At 46.2% G+C, this 19,627-nt stretch overlaps 1 protein-coding gene and 1 long non-coding RNA gene across 3 annotated transcripts in view; one reads left to right on the plus strand and one right to left on the minus strand.

The window, feature by feature from the left end:
* The window catches only part of LOC140396215 (proline-rich protein 5-like), a 174,045-nt gene that overhangs the window by 103,814 nt on the left and 50,604 nt on the right, over positions 1-19,627 (plus strand). For both annotated transcript variants that reach the window (XM_072484532.1, XM_072484531.1), the window contains exon 7: positions 6,317-6,457. In XM_072484532.1, coding sequence (XP_072340633.1) covers positions 6,317-6,457 — 141 coding nt within the window. The remainder of the gene's footprint in view (positions 1-6,316; positions 6,458-19,627) is intronic.
* The window catches only part of LOC140396219 (uncharacterized), a 41,674-nt gene that overhangs the window by 15,891 nt on the left and 6,156 nt on the right, over positions 1-19,627 (minus strand). The window lies entirely within an intron of this gene.

The following is a 19,627-nucleotide window of genomic DNA, read 5'->3' on the forward strand; positions in this document are numbered from 1 at the left end:
ACCCCCCCCCCGAGAGCACCCTGTCCTGTACTGTGTGTGGCAGTAGCCGTGGGAATTCCACCACCTGCTGTCTGGCAAACTCCCTTACCTGTAAGTACCTGAAGGTGTTCCCCGGGGGGGGGGAGCCCGTAATTCTCCTCCAGCTCACCCAAGCTCGCGAACTTCCCGTCCACAAACAGGTCCCCTAACTTTCGTATGCCTGCCCTGTGCCATCCCGAAAACCCTCCACCTGTTCTTCCTGGGGCGAACCGGTGGTTCCCCCGTAATGGGGTCCACGCCGAGGCCCTAACTTCCCCCCTATGCCGCCTCCACTGCCCCCAAATTTTGAGGGCCGCCACCACCACCAGGCTCGTGGTATACCTCCTTGGAGGGAGCGGCAGCGGCGCCGTTGCCAGCGCCCCCAGACTCGTACCCACACAGGACGCCGTCTCCAGCCTCTTCCATGCAGCCCCCTCCCCCTCCATCACCCACTTGCGCACCATTGTCGCATTGGCGGCCCAGTAGTACCCACAGAGGTTGGGCAGTGCCAGCCCCCCCCCTATCTCTACTCCGCTCCAGGAACACCCTTCTCACCCTCGGAGTCCCTCGCGCCCACACAAACCCCATTATACTCCTGTTAACCCGCCTGAAAAAAGCCTTTGGGATAAACACGGGGAGGCACTGGAACAGGAACAAAAACCTTGGGAGCACCGTCATTTTGATTGACTGCACCCTACCCGCCAGGGACAGCGGCAACGCGTCCCACCTCTTGAACTCCTCCTCCATTTGCTCCACCAGCCTTGTAAAGTTAAGCCTATGCAGGGCCCCCCAGCTCCTGGCCACCTGGACCCCCAAATATCTGAAACTCCTCTCCGCCCTTTTTAGTGGGAGCTCGCCAATCCCCCTCTCCTGGTCCCCTAGCTGAACGACGAACAGCTCGCTCTTCCCCATGTTGAGCTTGTACCCCGAAAAGTCCCCGAATTCCCTAAGCATCCTCATTACCACCGGCATTCCTCCCACCGGGTCCGCCACATACAGCAGCAGGTCGTCCGCATAAAGCGGCACCCTGTGGATCACCTGACTTCTGGTCCACATGCACAATCCCATCTACGTGACGGGACCCAAAACTCCAGGAGGTTACCCCATAGCGCAGAACATTGTTGGAGGACAATAACTATATTGGATACGCGGCAGCTACCCATTAACTCCCGATACCTCTGGTGCGCCAAATGTAATCATTATTCCAGCACCTTGTTCGAGTATCAAAGGACCTGCTTCTATAGTCATCAAAGAGGTATGTGCCGGCACACTGCTTGCTTACACGGGCACACTGCTTGCTTACACGGGCACACTGCTTGCTTACATGCCCACAGAATCCATTGCTTCCTGACACATTTGTTATTTTCTCACTTTATTTTTGCTCAATGAAGTTTTAGGGTGATTGAAAGAAGGCCCAGAAGCAGTATGAGGGCGATTTGTTTTTTACACAATGAGTCAATGGACTTTGGGACGCACTACATGATAGGGTGGTGGATGTAGATTTGATAGTAGCCTTTAAAATGGAATTGGATACAGAGTTAAAATGGGGGAAGAGCAGATGAGTGGGACCGACCAGATCATTCTTCAAAAGAGTCAGAACTTCAATGGGCCTATTAGCCTCCTTCTTTGCGGTGCTATTCTTTGATTCTATATTTCCCCCTCATACTGACAACGGTTGAAGCAGTATTTTTCCAGTAAATGTAGCACATGCTCTGAAATAAACACATTATTTTTATTTTATTTTTAAATAAATTTAGAGTGCCCAATTCATTTTTTCCAATTAAGGGGCAATTTAGCGTGGCCAATCCACCTACCCTGCATATTTTTTGGGTTGTGGGGGCGAAACCCACGCAAACACGGGGAGAATGTGCAAACTCCACACGGACAGTGACCCAGAGCCGGAATCGAACCTGGGACCTCGGCGCCGTGAGGCAGCAGGGCTAACCCACTGTGCCACCGTGCTGCCCTTGAAAAAAACACATTAAATTTGAGCTGCTCGCCATATGTTCTTATGGTCCATGATGGGGGAGTTTGGAAAAACAAATCAAAGACTAGAAGGGACGACTTTCATTTATATAGTGCCTTAACAATTGCTCTGAAATATCTCCAAAATGATTCAAATGCAAATTGTTACATTGAAGTGCAATTAGTCATTGGAGGTCCCGGCTCTGGGTCACTGTCCGTGTGGAGTTTGCACATTCTCCCCGTGTTTACGTGGGTTTCACCCCCACAACCCAAAAGATGTGCAGGGTAGGTGGATTGGCCACGCTAAATTGCCCCTTAATTGGAAAAAATGAATTGGGTACTCTAAATTCTTTTTTAAACAATTACCGAAGCACAGTGAAAAGTATTGTTCTGCGTACAGTTCAAACAGATCATTCCATACATGCATAGGGAAAACATAAAATACACATTGTAACTACATAGACACAGGCATCGGGTGAAGCATACAGGAGTGTAGTACTATGTGGAGAAGATGTGTGAAGAAATCAGATCAGTCCATAAGAGGGTGGTTTAGGAGTCTGGTAACTGCGGGGGAAAAGCTATTTTTAAATCTGTTAGTGCATGATCTCAGACTTTTGTATCTCCTTCCCGATGGAAGAAGTTGGAAGAGTGAATAAGCCAGATGGGAGGGGTATTTGATTATGCTGCCCGCTTTCCCAAGGCAGCGGGAGGTGTAGATAGAGTCAATGGATGGGAAGCGGGTTTGCATGACGGACTCTCTCTAGTTTCTTGCGATCTTGGGCCGAGCAGTTGCCATACCAGGCTATGATGCAGCCATATAGGATGCGTTCTATGGTGCATCTGTAAAAGTTGGTAAGAGTCAATGTGTACATGCTGAATTTCCTTAGTTTTCTGAGGAAGTATAGGCACTGTTATGCTTTTTTGGTCATAGCTTCTACATGGGCCGACTAGGACAGATTGTTGGCGATTGTGCACACCTATGAATTTGAAGCTGTCAACCATCTCCGCCTCAGCCCCTTCGATGCAGACAGGAGTGTGTACGACACTTTGCTTCCTGAAGTCAATGACCAGCTCCTTAGTTTTGCTGGCATTGAGGGAGAGATCATTTTTATGTCTGTAAACACTGTAGCAACTGCATATGAGATTGTACAAAATGTCATGAGACAAATTAATGATTGATCTGTTTTCAATTTATTTGTGGGCTGTGGGTATTGCCAGCAAGGCTAGTATTTTATGCCCATCCTAATTGCTCTTGAGAAGCTGATTGGGAGCCACCTTCTTGAACTACTGCTGTCCTTTTGGCTTTTGCCAGACCGTGTAAGACCGCAGATTTCTGGTGAATCAGATGGGTTTTTACGACTACTAATAGTTTAACGGAACCATTACTGAGGTAAATTTTAATTTAAATTCCACCGCTCTGGTGGGATTTGAACCCATGTCCTTAGTGAATTAACCTAGGCTTCTAGATTACTAGTCCAGTGACAAAGTGATGGTGCTAGCTGATGAAGCAATGTCGACAAGGATGCAGGGAAGTCTCCCTACTCTTCAAATGGCGTCTTAGTATTTCCAGGGTCGCTCTGGATGGGTCTTAGTGCATTGTCTCATCCGAAGGATCTCACTCCTGACATTGCAGCAGTCCTTCAGTATCACACAGGACTCTCAGCCTAGAATTTGTACTCTGCTCCTGTTGCATCGCTTGAATTCCAGCATTTCCTGGAGCTGAGAATGCTACCAATGGAGCCAAGTTGGCACAGTACATTGGATGTAGTTATGTGCCTGCCTCTTGATGACCAGTTCAAAGTGCCACTAGTGGGTTAATGCCAAATCTCTTGGCTTTGAGTGAATTGCACAAGTCAACTCCTTGCCTCCCCACCCCCTCGGCCTCCCTGCTTTCTCAAGCAAGGCAGAGGGCTAGCCAGATGGGATGTTGTTATTCTGAAGTCGATTTTGTTTGTTGTGTGGGTAAGAAAAAAGAGGATCCCTAAGGAGAGAATTGCTGTTTTAATTCCACGCGCTGCAGAGGAGCGAGAATATTTTTGCTCTGAACACTCGGAATGTAGTCCGTCTAGAGAATGTTGTAGGTCCCTCCTATGAATAGCTGTGATTGTAAGGAAAACTGTTTAATTTGGAGAAGGATTTGTGGGACTTAAATTCTGTTAGATTTTATTTCAATCATTAACCAATTAGACAAGGTTATCATCTGTTTCTCGTTAGGTTTGTGGAGTCCATAGGGGTAATTCTGCAGGTGTTCTATCTGGATGGAAACTTGGGGTGGGTTGAAGCACTTTGTTATGGAAGGTGGCTCAACAACACTTTCTCATGGGAAGTAAATAGTGGCCGTGCCAGCAATGCCCCCATCCCATGAGTAAATTAAAAACAAATCAACCAAGATTGAAATGGTTGTCACAGCACTACTGCCCATTAATTAGCAGGAAGGGAAAATTGTCAGCTTTGATTAAACAAGACAACACTTATTGGGGGTAGATTTCAACAAAACTTCAACAAAATTAAAGATTTCCCTGTCATAAATTTGGCAGATCAGCTGACCCATTTTGCACCCTGCTCAATCATCCTGCCCATTGAGTTTGGGCAGGGGAGACAATGTGTAGTTCTGGGTTTAGCAAATCTGTCCCACTATTTTGGAAATCCAAAGCATTCGCCACTACTTTCTCAAGGACAAGATGGGTATAAGATGACTCCCACGTCCCTGAATTCTTTTAAAAATTGACTTTAAAAAAAATTTAAAGTACCCAATTCATTATTTTTTCCAATTAAGGGGCAATTTAGTGAGGCCAATCCACCTACCCTGCACATCATTGGGTTGTGGGGGGTCAGACCCACGCAGACACAGGGGGAATGTGCAAACTCCACATGGACAATGACCCGGGGCCTGGATCAAACCTGGGTCCTTGGCACCGTGAGGCAGCAGTGCTAGCCACCGTGCCGCCCTTACATTGACTTTTTGAGTTGTGTGGAGCGACGGACGTTGAGATCAGCGAGATTTAATTAGAGATGAGCAATCTGGGTGGCAGTGATTAGCACTGCTGCTTCACATCATCTGTGTGGAGATTACACTTTCTCCCTGTGACTGCATGGATTTCCTCCAGGTGCTCCGGTTTCCTCCCAAAGTCCAAAGATGTGTAGGTTAGGTGGATTGGCCATGCTAAATTGTCCCTTCGTGTCCAAAGGTAGCACATCACATATTCTTATTGCATCATTGAACAATCAAAGGTTGAACACCCATCATAACCTCGGTGCAGGGACTGCATTGCAGGTGCGGGGGCTGCATTGGAGGTGCTGCAATGCTTGATTTCACTGGACAATGCAAGTGCAGGTCTGATATACATCTTGGCTATGGTTTGTGCAAAAATATGGGCAATGCAGTGGTTAGCACTGCTGCTTCACAGTGCCGAGGTCCCAGGTTCGATCCCGGCTCTGGGTCACTGTCCGTGTGGAGTTTGCACATTCTCCCCGTGTTTGCGTGGGTTTCACCCCCACAACCCAAAAGATATGCAGGGTAGGTGGATTGGCCACGCTAAATTGTCCCTTAGTTGGGAAAAAATGAATTGGGCACTCTAAATTTATTTAAAAATAAAATAAAAATAATGTGTTTATTTCAGAGCATGTGCTACATTTACTGGAAAATACTGTTTCAACCATTGTCAGTATGAGGGGGAAATATAGAATCAAAGAATAGCACCGCAAAGAAGGAGGCTAATAGGCCCATTGAAGTTCTGACTCTTTTGAAGAATGATCTGGTGTGTCCCATTCCTCTGCTCTTTCCCCATTTTAACTCTGTATCCAATTCCATTTTAAAGGCTACTATCAAATCTACATCCACCACCCTATCATGTAGTGCGTCCCAAAGTCCATTGACTCATTGTGTAAAAAAACAAATCGCCCTCATACTGCTTCTGGGCCTTCTTTCAATCACCCTAAAACTTCATTGAGCAAAAATAAAGTGAGAAAAAAAACAAATGTGTCAGGAAGCAATGGATTCTGTGGGCATGTAAGCAAGCAGTGTGCCCGTGTAAGCAAGCAGTGTGCCCGTGTAAGCAAGCAGTGTGCCGGCAACCTCTTTGATGACTATAGAAGCAGGTCCTTTGATACTCTAACAAGGTGCTAGAAAAATGATTACATGCAGGCTAGGTGGATTGGTCACGCAATTTAGCCCCTTAATTGGAAAAAATTAATTGGATACTCCTAAATTTATTTATTAAAAAATGGTTTGTGCAAAAATGCTCGAGTGTGCTCCAATAAAGCTAACACTTATTTTTATTTTTAGTCCCACATCCTTCCTTCTAACTGTTATACTTTGTTTCTGTTCTAAAAGGGAAAGGAACCCACTGTCCGACAGATAGCACTGCTACATTTCAGGAATGTGATCACGCTAAATGTGAAACTAGAAGATGCTCTGTCACGCCCACGTGCAAGGGTCCCTCCTTCACTCATTCAGATGCTGCTTATATTGCAGGTAAGCTTGAACTCTTATCTTTTAACTGTCTGGAAAGGGGATGTGAAAGGAATTGAGACTCTTTATTCTTCTGCCTCTGACCTTTTGCACATTAACATGTGGTTTGAATTGTCTCATGCAGTCTCCTTTTTAACTACGGATGTGGTAAAACTGAGTAATGTGGAGCCTAACATTTAAACATTCAATATACGATGGGTTGAATTTTTTAACAAACCAAGGCTATTTGAAACAGTGTTAAGTTTGTAAAGCAAAACATGTTATTGACACGGACTCCCAAGTAAAGTTACTCCAAATTATTTTTTACATTTTAGTGCTCAATTGCAAATCTCTAGCACACTGCAATGCTCTCAATACATCTCCTCTAATTAGAGCACCATGGTTTCTGAAATATCAAATCAGCACTGTGCCCCAAACCTGTTGCAAAGTTATTTGATTGTAATGATTAATGCTGTACTAAAACCAAATGGAGCCAAATCTCCTGTCTAGAGCAGCTCACTAATTGCTATGTTGTGAATTAACTAAAACAGGAGAACAAATAGTCTAGAGCAATGACTCAGCCGAGATTTATTTATTGAGGCAATTGAGTTTTAATGGCTAGCCAGTCAAATTGGGATGGGGAAGTGTTTCACATTTGATCGAATAGCCCTGGGAAACTCCCATGACTAGGTGATACAAAGCTAACAAAAAGAAGAAATTAAAGGCTCTGGATTTGAATGCGTAAAGCATTCATCGAAAGGTAAATTAATTGATAACACACATTGAAGTAAATAAATATGATCTCATAGTCATTACGGAGATGTGGCTGCAGGATGACGAGGATTGGGTCCAGAATTTTGAGGGGTGGTTGACATTCAACAAGAATGGTAAGTGAGTTAAGGGGCGGGCAGCACTGTTTAATCAAGAGGCAGCATGGTGCCATAGTGGTTGGCACAGTTGCTTCACAGCTCCAGGGTCCCAGGTTCGATTCCCGGCTTGGGTCACTGTCTGTGAGAAGTCTGCACGTTCTCCCTGTGTGTGCGTGGGTTTCCTCCGGGTGCTCCGGTTTACTCCCACAGTCCAAAGATGTGTGGGTTAGGTAGATTGGCCATGCTCAATTGTCCTTCGTGTCCAAAAAAGGGTTGATTGGGGTTGCTGTGTTGGGGGGTGGGGTGGAGGAGGTATGTGCTTGAGTGGGGTGCTCTTTCCAAGGGCTGGTGCAGACTCGATGGGCCGAGTGGCCTCCTTCTGCACTGTAAATTCTATGATTCTAAGGATGGCACCGGTGCAATAGTTGAAATGACATTGGTTCAGAAGATCGGGACGTAGAATCGGTTTGGATGGAAATGAGGAATAGTAGTGGAAAGAAGGCACCAGGGGGAGTGGTCTATAGTCCCCCAAAACAGTAACCACGATGGACGACAACGTATACAGGAAGAAATATTGGGTGCTTGTGACACAGAAACAGCAATGAAACTGGGTGACTTTAATCTACACACAAACTGAAAAAAATCAAATAGGCAATAGTAGCCTGGAGGAGGAGTTCGTAAAATGCTTTCAAGGAACCAGCTAGAGAGCAGTTACATTAAACTTGATATGTGTAATGTGGTGGGATTAATTAATGACCTTCAGGTGAAGGCACCCCTAGGTGGCAGCGACCAAAACATGTTTGAATTTTACAATCAGTTTGAAAGGGAGGTGTGGGTCTCGGACTAGTATTTCTAATTTAAATAAGGGCAACTAAGTGGGCATGAAAGCTTAGATAGCTGAAGTGAACTGGAATATGAGGCTAGGGGATAGATCAATGGCAAAGCATTGCAAGACATTTAAGGGGATATTTCAGAATAGTCCAAAAAATATGTTGCGACTACGAAGAAAAATTGTGGGATGAACCCACCATCGGTGGGAATGGGAAGTTAATAGTAGATTTTAAGGAAAAGACAGATAAAATGACCAAATATTTTGCTACTGTCTTCAACATAAAGGAGACAAAAATATTCTAGTCATAGCAGTAAATCAGGAGCTGGAAGGGAGAAAGGAACTTTGTGAAATTATAATGACTAGGGAAGCAATACTGAGCAAACTGACGGAGCTGCGGGCTAACACGTCTTTGGGTCCAGATGACCTATAATAATCTTTATTAGTGTCACAAGTAGGCTTGTGCAATGAAATTACTGTGAAAAATCTTCTAGTCGCCACATTCCGGCGCCTGTTCGGGTACACTGAGAGAGAATTCAGAATGTCCGATTCACTGAACAAGCACGTCTTTTGGGACCTGTGGGAGGAAACCAGAGCACCCGGAGGAAACCCACACAGACACCGGGAGAACGTGCAGATTCTGCACAGACAGTGACCCAAGCCGGGAATCGAAGCCTGGTCCCTGCCGCTGTTAAGCAACAATGCTAACCACTGTGCAACATCCTAGGGAGAAGTGCTTAATGTGGTAGTAGATGCACTGGTGTGAATTTTCCAAAATTTGCTAGATTCTGGAAAGGTGCTAGATTTTGGAAAGGTTCCATCAGACTGGAAAACAGGATATGTGACCCCTCTATTCAAGAAGGGAGAGAGACAGAACACGGGTAACTATAGGCCACTTAATTTGATAACTGTCGTGGGTAAGGTGCTAGAATCAGTCATCAAGGAGGTTACAGCTGGGCATTTAGAAAAACTCAAGATATTGGGAAGAGTCACCATGGTTTTGTGAAGAGAAATCATATTTAACAAATTCGTTGGAGTACTTTGCAGTAACAAATTGTGGATAAAGGGGAGCCTGTAGATGTACTGTACTTGGATTTCCAGAAGGCATTTGATAACTTGCCAAGTCAAAGGCTATGGTGAAAAATAAAAGCTCATGGTGGAAGGAAAATAAAAGCTCATGGTGGGAGGGTAACATATTAATATGGATAGAATATTGGCTGGCTGTCAGAAAACTGCGCATGCATAGGGTCTTTTTTCTGATTGTCAGAGTGTGACAAGTGGAGTCCTGCCGGGGTCGGTGCTCGGTCTGAATTGTTTACAATTTATATCAATGACTTAGATGCGGAAAGCTAAATTTGCAGATGACATAAAGGTATGTTCTGAAGAGGACATAAGGCGTTTGAAGACAGATTTAGATAGGTTGAATGAGTGGGCAAAAATCTGGCAGGTGGAGTATAATGTGGGAAAATGTGAAATTCAGCAGGAAGAATGAAAAGACAGTATTGTTTAAATGGAGAATGACTGACTGCAAAATTGTGGGGTGCAGAGTGAACCAAGTGTTCTAGTCCATGAGTCACAAAAAGTTAGTATGAAGGTTCAGCAAGTGATTAAGAAGGCTTACAAAATGCTACCTTTATTACAAGAGGAATTAAACACAGAGTAAGGACATTATGCTTTAGTTATACAGGGCATTGGTGAGACCACATCTGGAATACGGTCTCCTTATTTAAGGAAGGATGTAACTTCATTGGAAGTGGTTCAGAGGAGGGTTACTAGATTGATACCTGGAATGGGTGAGTTGGCTAACGAGGATAGGTTAGACAAACGTGGCTTTTTTCCACTGGAGTTTGGAAGAGTGAGGGATGACTTGGTTGAAATATACAAGATCCTAAATGGTCTCGACAAGGTGGATGCGGAAAAGGTGTCTCCTCTTGTGGGTGAGTCCAAAACTATGGAGCACTGTTTTAAAATGAGGGGCCCGCCCTTTTACGACCGAGATCAAGAGACATTTTTTCTGAGGGTTTTGCAACTTTGGAACTTTCTGCCTTAGAAGACGATGGAGGCGGAGTCATTGAAGATTTTTCATGGCGGAGTTAGACCAAGGAATCAATGGTTATCAGTGGTAGATGGAATTCAAAACTCAAACAGATCAGCCATGATCTTATTGAAAGGCAGAGCAGGTTCGAAGGGCCGAATGGCTCGTATGTCCCCATCATTGTGGATGTCATTTTAAAAAGTAAAATGACAGCAAATGCTAGAAATCTGAAATAGAAAGTTCTGGGAACATTCAGCAGCGCACCAGACATCTGTGGGCTATCCAAAAGTGGCCCCATTATTAGAACAGGAAGGTTTGTAGTTCAGTATTTAAAAATGAGCAGTGCAAAGGGAAGTTGTCGGGGCGGGCGGGGGGAGGAGAAGTGAGTGGTGGATTGTACATGTATACAGAAGGTAATTTAATTTGCTTAAACTGAGTCTGCAGTTGAGGTTAGATGTTGAAGTGGCTCTTTTTCTTAAACGAATGCTTCTTTCAGTGCTAAATTTCTTTGAAAACAAAATTGGCTGTGGCTGACATTCTGGGAAGTTGTGCAGAGTGAGGGAGCAAAACGAACATGTTTAATGGAAATCACAAGGTATTTTGGGTTAATCATTGCATCTCTACTGACGTCAGTCAGCTGCTCATTTGCTAACCAGGAACATGGTTGAAATACTGCCATAAACAGTTGACTTTCAGCTATATAATAACTTGAAAGTATGTAACTTTGTATGTAATCTAAAGAGGTATGGGGAGAGCTCGGGAGTATCGTGTTGAGATAAAAGCTCAGCTATGATCACATTAAATGGCGGAACTGAATGGTCTACTCCTATTTTTGATGTTTTTATGTTTAATCTACTCAAATGTACAGACTTACAGTTACTATATTTTCCTTTTGCCATCATCCGAGGAAAAGTACATGTTTCCCCGTATCAGATACTCAAGGCAGAATTTTCAGAGGCAGACGGAAGTGTATTCTGGTGCATCCAGACTGGGAAAGTCCTGGAAAATACCCACATGATTGCCCCCACTTCTGGCTTACCCCTGCCAGGGGAGGGTTTCTGAGTTGAAGAATTCTGTATGTCTGCGGGAAAGCAATTGAGGTGACTGAAGAGGTCGTTAAGAACCTTTTTCAAATCACAAATTCCTTCTTTTCCTATAGCCCACGGCTTCTACGCTGTATCTGCACGTGGTCTGGGTCAGCAGGCGAGTGTACAGCAGTAAGAACCTCTTCAGTGAAACTGACGAGCTGTGAAGGCTTTGATCAGTTACAATGAAGAGCTCCAGCCATTCCAGATGGGAGACTCTAATAACATCATTTCTCTCTGGCAAAGATTTCACCCCTTGTCAGGCGATTATCAACTCTTTGGAAAAGACTTCAGTTGTCTTGCAGTTCCCAGCTTCCAGCATGACATGGGTGGCAGCTTACGCAGCTCAACCTTCCACCTCTGCTGAGGTTCAAGAGCAGCAGCCAGAGATCCTACACAAAGGGTGGCATGGTGGCACAGTGGTTAGCACTGCTGCCTCACAGCGCCAGGGACCCGTGTTCAATTCTGGCCTTTGGTGGCTGTGTGGAGTTTTCACAATCTCCGTGTGTCTGCATGGGATTCCTCCGGGTGCTCTGGTTTCCTCCCACAGTCCAAAGATGTGCAGGCAAGGTGGATTGGCCATGCTAAATTCTTAGAGTACGAGTACCCAATTCATTTTTTCCAATTGAGGGGCAATTGTGGGTTGTGAGGGCGAAACCCACATAAACACGTGGAGAATGTGCAAACTCCACACGGACAGTGACCCAGAGCCGGGATCGAACCCGGGACCTCAGACCTGTGAGGCAGCAGTGCCAACCACTGTGCCACCGGGGTGCCAATGGTAATGCTAAATTGCCCTTTTAAGTGTCCAAAGATGTGCAAGATTGGGTGGCGTTGCCAGGATACGGTGGTGGTTTGGGCCTAAGTATGGTGGTCTTTCAAAGGGTCAGTGTAGACTCGCTGCGCCGAATTGCTGCCTCCTGCACTGTCGGGATTCTAGGATTCTATGAAAGCAGATCCATTGCGAAGGTGGTATAACCTCCACAACCGGGCCTACAGGCAAAGGATCAGCTCTCTTGTCATATCAGAGCATCAGTGCATCAGGTTGCTCAGGTTCTCATGGCAAGCTGCTGCCGACAGGCTCTTGGAACAAGACTTCATTCCCAGTGGACCAGGTGAACCCACATCGCCACGGCCAAGTGCCTGTCACTGAAGTGCTATTGCCCACCCCAAGCAACCACAACCTCCCCACCAGGCCTCTGCCACTCGCCAAGTTGTGTGCTCTCTTCTGCAAAGTCAAAGCAGGAAAGCAGGGTTTTTTTTTCAAATTTAGAATACCAATTCATTTTTTTTTTCCAACTAAGGGGCAGTTTAGTGTGGCCAATCTACCTATCCTGTATATCTTTTGGGTTGTGGGGGTGAAGTCCACGCAAACACAGGAGAATGTGCAAACTCCACACGGACAGATGACCCAGAGCCGGGATCGAACATGGGACCTCAGCATTGTGAGGCCACAGTGCTAACCATTGCACCGCCGTGCTGCCCAAAACAGAAAAGCAGGAGTGTTTGCAATGGATTGTGTGGAATGAAAATGAAATGAAAATCGCTTATTGTCACAAGTAGGCTTCAAATGAAGTTACTCTGAAAAGCCCCTAGTTGCCACATTCCGGCGCCTGTTCGGGGAGGCTGTTACGGGAAGGACCCCACTTATGGAATGTGACACTGCGAGATGGGTTTGAGAGGGCAATAAAGGAGGGTGATTATATATCCGTGTTGGCTGTTGGGATGGGAATGTGTCTGCAGGGAGAGGGGTGCGTTGGCGTGAGAAGTGCAGTGCAGGAGAATGCTGGGCACGTCACATTGTGGGCTTGGCACTGGTGTTGTGCCATTTGTCTGTCATGCCCACCTGAGGTTTTGGATCCTTTTGATCCACTGTCCCCATGTTGGAGGGTCCATTGTTCTCCTGCCCATTTCCTTGTCCACTTGCATCCACAGCTGCTTGTTTGGAGGGGATGTCCTCTTCCTCCTATTCGTGGGAGAGGCCATGTCCCTGCAGCCCTTCAGATTCCACAGCCTGACCACTGCGTAACACCGGAGGACCCTGGAGAGTAACCTTCTCTGGTCACCAATCAGTTCTTGTGCCTGCTGCAACCTCCAAAATCCACATGCCTGGTGAGCGATTGTACTCCATGTTGTTCATTAAGTTAGACAGCCTTCCTTTGACCCAATTGGTTCATGATCCTGCCCACCTTCCCCAGATTGGTCGGGGCTTCCAGAGGCTGGATACAAGTGCCATTGCTCTGGGGAAAGAGCTTTGGCAAAGCCCTCATTTGGCAATCAGTTTCCTGACTTTATTGTCATGCAGGTCCTGCAGTCAGCAACACTTCAGGTGTTTTTGAGTCAGGTATTGCATAGTGAAATGCAGAGTGACAATTCTTTTTCTCTGCTCCAGCATTGTACTTTCGAGCCTTGAGCTCAGAGGATGCTAAACTGTATCACTGCTGCAATTCGATCTCCCTTTTAAATCTTTGAGTGAAACTGACAATTTAGGAGCAGTTTAAATTGCAGACTCTCACCTACTGGAACCTAGGTTGAGGCTGCCCAAACTCGATTCACAATGGATCCTTGTAACTATCAAATGAAAGTTGGTTTTGATCTCGCCAGCTGGGAGTCCAGTCCCAGAGGTGAAAGGGCTGAGTGCTTAATCCAGATACCAATCAGTTTCCCACTGCGGTTTAAAAAAATATTCTGTGCATATAGTTCACACTTGAATGTGAGTACACTAAACATTTGTCCCTACTGGAATATTCTCAGCAGTCCTTCTTTTCCGCACGTACGATTAGTAGCTGTTGCAATGCACCAGGCACTCTATTCTAGTTTCAATAACCATTTCAAGAGCAGTGCAAATAGGTCCTGCATATTCATTCTGGTTAGTCGCATTTGCAAGCACTTGAGTGCATGTAAAATGTATGCAAAGTAGTAGTGCTGTGCATTTAATGTTTGAAAGGCTCAATTTATTTAATAGATGGTTTTTGAAAGGAACAAAGAAGCCTCTAACCTCTTGGAAAAAGCGTTTTGAAACGGTCATTTGTTCCTTCATGACCATGTTCACTGTGGCAGGGATCTATATATTCCAAATTGGTTGTAGGGCAACTGTGTACCATGGGCACAAATGCTGGGATCTGTCCTTGTGTTGGTGCCTGTCACCATACGGGTGTCTTGGCTTCTTGAGGTATAAAAGCAGAGGTGAGCGGCTATGAAACTATTATTCACGTTGGAACAATATTGCCAACTTTTTGTGTGATACACACGAAAATGCCAATGAAACCTTTTTCATGAGTGCACTCAGTACTGTGTTTCTCATTTAATATTCAATATGTTGTTTCTGATTGAGAAGAACAGTGACTCAGCCTGTGAATCTGTGCTGACATGCAGCACAGTCCTCCAGGAAGGCTGTCAATTTCAGAGAGGGTGGTTCAAAGTAAGAAGAGCTGGCTGTGTGGTGTCAGTAATTATCGGAAACCTTGGGCAAAATCTTTCATGAGATGGCAAAGCAGCAGCTTTGTGAGAAAATCTTATACTCCACAATAATGTGAAATTGATATTTGAGTCCATGCTACCTATGCCAAGGTAGGGCAGTCCGGTAGCATAGTGGTTAGCACAGTTGTTTCACCGCTCCAGGGTCCCAGGTTCGATTCCCGGCTTGGGTCACTGACTGTGTGCAGTCTGCATGTTCTCCCCTTGTCTGCATGGGGTTCCTCCGGGTGCTCCGGTTTCCTCCCACAGTCCAAAGATATGCGGGTTAGGTGGATTGGCCATGATAAATTGCCCTTAGTGTCCAAAAAGGTTAAGTGGGGTTACTGGGTTACGGGGATAGGGTAGATACGTGGGCTTGAGTAGGGTGCTCTTTGTAAGGGCCGGTGCAGACTCGATGGGCCTCCTTCTGCACTGTAAATTCTATGATTCTATGAAATGTGGTGAAGTAATTTATTTAATACTGTCAAATGTGTTGGGGCCCTCTATCTTATAAATCAGAAACCGATCTTTAACTTTGGAGCCACTTTGCCTGATTTATAATTGATTTAAATAAGTTTCAGCTGCTGTTGAGCTCGAGCCCAAGTAGGAATGAAAGTAGAGCCAGCTGAAGTGAACATGCAAGTGAAGTTAAGGGATCGGTCAACAGAGGCAGAAAAGATACATTCCAATAAGAAAGAAAAATTCCAAGGGGAGCCGTTACCATCAATGGTTAACTAAAAAAAGTTATAGACCATATTAAACTTAAAGATAACAGCATATCATTGTGCAAAGAGGGGTGAAATGTCAGAAAATTGGATAAAATATAAAGAACAGCAAAGAATGATGAGATTAACCCTAGCGATCGAGCCACTAGCAATTGCGCTCAGAGCAGCAAAAGGCTGGAGGGAGATTCAAAGGGGCGGCAGAGAGCACAGAGTCTCACTCTATGCAGATGACCTGCTCCTCTACATTTCGGACCCACAAAGCAGCATGGACGGAATCATCGCGCTCCTGAAAGAGTTTTGGCGCCGTTTCGGGCTACAAACTCAACATGAGCAAAAGCGAGATCTTCCCGGTACACCCACAAGTAGGTGGGGCAGCACTAATGGGACTGCCATTTAAACAAGCCCGACACAAATTGCGCCACCTGGGGATCCAAATAGCCCATGACAGGAAAGGGATCCACAAATAGAGCCTCACCAGTCTGACAGAGGAAGTAAAAAAAGGACCTGCAAAGATGGAACACACTCCCACTCTCCCTCGCGGGGAGAGCCAGACAATCAAAATGAACATACTGCCCAGGTACCTCTTCCTATTCAGATCCATCTCGATCTACATCCCCAAAGCCTTTTTCAATGCAGTAGACAAATTAATCTTGACGTTCGTATGGAGGGAGAAGAATGCTAGGATCCCAAAGAAAGTCTTACAAAAAAAAAATCAAGGGGAGGGCTAGCCCTCCCAAACCTACAATTCTACCACTGGGCGGCCGGGCCCTCGCCACGGCGGCACTCCCGTCCCCACCCAAAAAACACTCCAGCAACCCGGTGGTGATAGCCACCCTCCAGTCCTGGAACCAGCTACGGCAGGAATTTGGCCTGACCAAAATGTCGGACAAAGCTCCCATTTGCTACATAGATTTGGGGCAGCATGGTAGCCTTGTGGATAGCACAATTGCTTCACAGCTCCAGGGTCCCAGGTTCGATTCCGGCTTGGGTCGCTGTCTGTGCGGAGTCTGCACATCCTCCCCGTGTCTGCGTGGGTTTCCTCGGCGCGCTCCGGTTTCCTCCCACAGTCCAAAGATGTGCAGGTTAGGTGGATTGGCCATGATAAATTGCCCTTAGTGTCCAAAATTGCCCTTAGTGTTGGGTGGGGTTACTGGGTTATGGGGATAGTGTGGCGGTGTTGGCCTTGGGTAGGGTGCTTTTTCCAAGAGCCGGTACAGACTCGATGGGCCGAATGGCCTCCTTCTGCACTGTAAATTCTATGATTCACACCAGCACTGACTGACGCCACCTTCAAAAGGTGGAGACAGGACGGGGGAGACACTGACAGTCAGGGACCTATAGACCGACAGCAAGGTCGCAACACTGGATGAACTGGCAGAGAAATTCCAGCTAGCCAGGGGGAACGAGCTAAGGTACCTGCAACTCAAAAACCTCCTACGGAAGGAGACAAGGACTTACCCACAACCGTCACGACAGACATTACTGGAAGAGTTACTGGACGCAAGCATACTAGAGAAAGGAAACTGTAGCGACATGTATGACAGACAGGTAGAAAGGGCCGACACCGCACTGGACGCAACAAGAATGAAATGGGAGGAGGACATGGGGACACTGGAGCGAAGCACTGCATAGGGTCAACTCCACCTCCACGTGCGCAAGGCTCAGCCTGATGCAACTAAAAGTGGTACATAGAGCCCACTTAACAAGAACCCGTATGAATAGGTTCTTCCCGGAGGTGGAGGATAGATGTGAATGGTGCCAAGGAGGCCCGGCCAACCACGCCCACATGTTCTGGTCTTGCCCCAGACTTGCAATGTGCTGGACAGCCTTCTTCGAGGCAATGTCCAAAGTGGTGGGGGTGAGGGTGGAACCATGCCCGAAAGTGGCAGTCTTCGGGGTTTCGGACCAGCCAGATCTATTTCTGGGGAGGAGGGCGGACGCCCTTGCCTTTGCCTCCCTGATCGCCCGACGTAGAATCCTGTTCGGCTGGCGGTCAGCAGCACCACCCAAAGCTGCAGACTGGCTGTCCAACCTCTCGGAATCTCTCCAAATGGAGAAAATCAAATTCGCCATCCGAGGGTCAGACGACGGCTTCCACAGAACGTGGGAGCCATTCACCCAATTATTCCGGGACCTGTTTGTGGCCAACAAACAAGCAGAAGAATAGCCAGGTAGCCAAGAATCAGGGGAAAGTAGCCAAAGCATGAGAGGGAGAGATAGACCGTGAGGGGGGGGGAGGGTGGGGGGGCAGCTAAATCTAAGAAGAAGGAAAGGCGAACCACAGGGTGGGGGGGGGGGGGGGGGGAAGAGAAGAGGGAAGAGACAGGGAACAATAGAGGAGAGCGAGGTGGGGGGGTGGGGGGAAACGTTAACAAACCTGGCAGCCACAGGAACAGAGAAAAAGGAGAATACAGGCGGAAGACGGGAGGGTCGGCCGAAGCGGTAGTGAGCACGAGACGACAACGGCAGCGAAATCCATCCGGGAGAAGCAAGGGGAAACACCAGCATCAGACCCATTCGAGGATTGCCCTCCGGTATTGTCTCTCCGGCACCCAATTGTATATCTACCCCCCCCACAAACAGATGCCTACTTATGTGTGCAAATAATTTTGCCAAGTGTACTGAGTTGCTGCGGCTGGGCGGGTGCATTATACCCCACCAGTTACATTGTTTGATTTTGTACTTCTATCGTGTTGTTCCTGTTTTTTTTTTTTCTTTTCTCCTCTCCCTTCATGATTTGTGTGTGTGTGCTCTTCTCTTCTATCATATCCTGTGTACATAACGGCAAATATACTTTGTTCAAAAATCCAATAAAAGACATTTATTTAAAAAAAAGAATGACGAGATTAATAGGGAGGGAAAATTGAGAGTGAGTGATGCTAGCTAGAAAAATGAAGATGGAGTTTCTATCAGTATTTTCACTCCCCTTGTTTCAGGGTGGGTTGGTCCTATAGAAAGTGAGTGTGGGGAATTAATAATGGAAATAAGGAGATGGCAGATGAATTGAACAGGTAGTTTGCATTGGTCTTCACTGTAGCTGATACAATAACATCCCAGAAATAGCTAAGTAGAAGGGAGGGATGAACTCGGGGAAATTACAAGCACCAGGGAAGTGGTTCTTTGGAGCTGCAGGTTGACAAGTCCCCGGGTCTGGATGGACTTCACCCTAGGGTCTTAAAAGAATTGGCTAGTGAGGTAGTTGTTGGGTTGGTTTTAATTTTCTCAAATTCCCTAGATTCAAGGATTGGAAAATAGCTCCTTATTCAAAAAGGGAGATGAGACAGAAAGCAGGAAACTACAGGCCACTTAGCCGAACATCTGTCCATGGAAAATGTTAGAAGCTATTATTAAAGATGTTCTGACAGGACACCTGGAAAAATTCATGGCAATCTGGCAGAGTCAACATGGTTTTGTGAAAGGGAAATCCTTTTTAACCAATTTATTGGTGTTTTTTGAACTCATCATATGTGTTGTGGATAGAGGGAATGGTTAGATGTACTGTATTTAGATTTCCAGAAGGTATTTTATAATGTGCCACATCAAAGGCTATTGTGGAAAATAAAAGCTCATGGTGTTAGGGTAACACATTGGCATGGTAGGCGATTGGCTAGCTAACCGGAATCAGAGTAGTCATAGAGAGGCATTTTTCTGATGTCAAGACGTAATAAGTGATGTGCCACAGGGATCAGTGTTTAGACTTCCACTATTTAGAATTTATATTGTAGCCACCTAAATTGGCCAACTCCAGATTTAAAATGGTGAATGGCAAAGGCTGATGGGAAAGTCAGCCAACATAGACAGAAACCAGTAGCTGCAGGTTTGCTGTGTATTTACCTCTGCAAAGGCCAGACAACATCGATACCAGCGGCCATCGGCATAACAAAAAGCCATCTGCATACTGATGAGCAATCCCCGGGAACAATAAGTAACATTTTGGACACATAAAGCAAAGCAAGACTCCTCGGCGCCAGCAGGAGCCAACACAAAGGAGGTCAACGAGCACTTCAAGACCACCCATCGATCAGGGAACCGCTCCAGTATTGGAGAAAATCGAACCAAGCGATTGGGACAAAGCCCAATCACTTGGGACCAGGTACAGGGTCCGCCCCGAAAGGTGGGAAGCCCCTGGGGACCATAAGAGTTGAGCCCCAAGTTCAAATCGCTCTCTCTTCACCTCTGCGTCCTGCCCGGGTCA

This window comes from Scyliorhinus torazame, chromosome 19, assembly GCF_047496885.1.
Source record: "Scyliorhinus torazame isolate Kashiwa2021f chromosome 19, sScyTor2.1, whole genome shotgun sequence".
Lineage (NCBI taxonomy): Eukaryota > Metazoa > Chordata > Chondrichthyes > Carcharhiniformes > Scyliorhinidae > Scyliorhinus > Scyliorhinus torazame.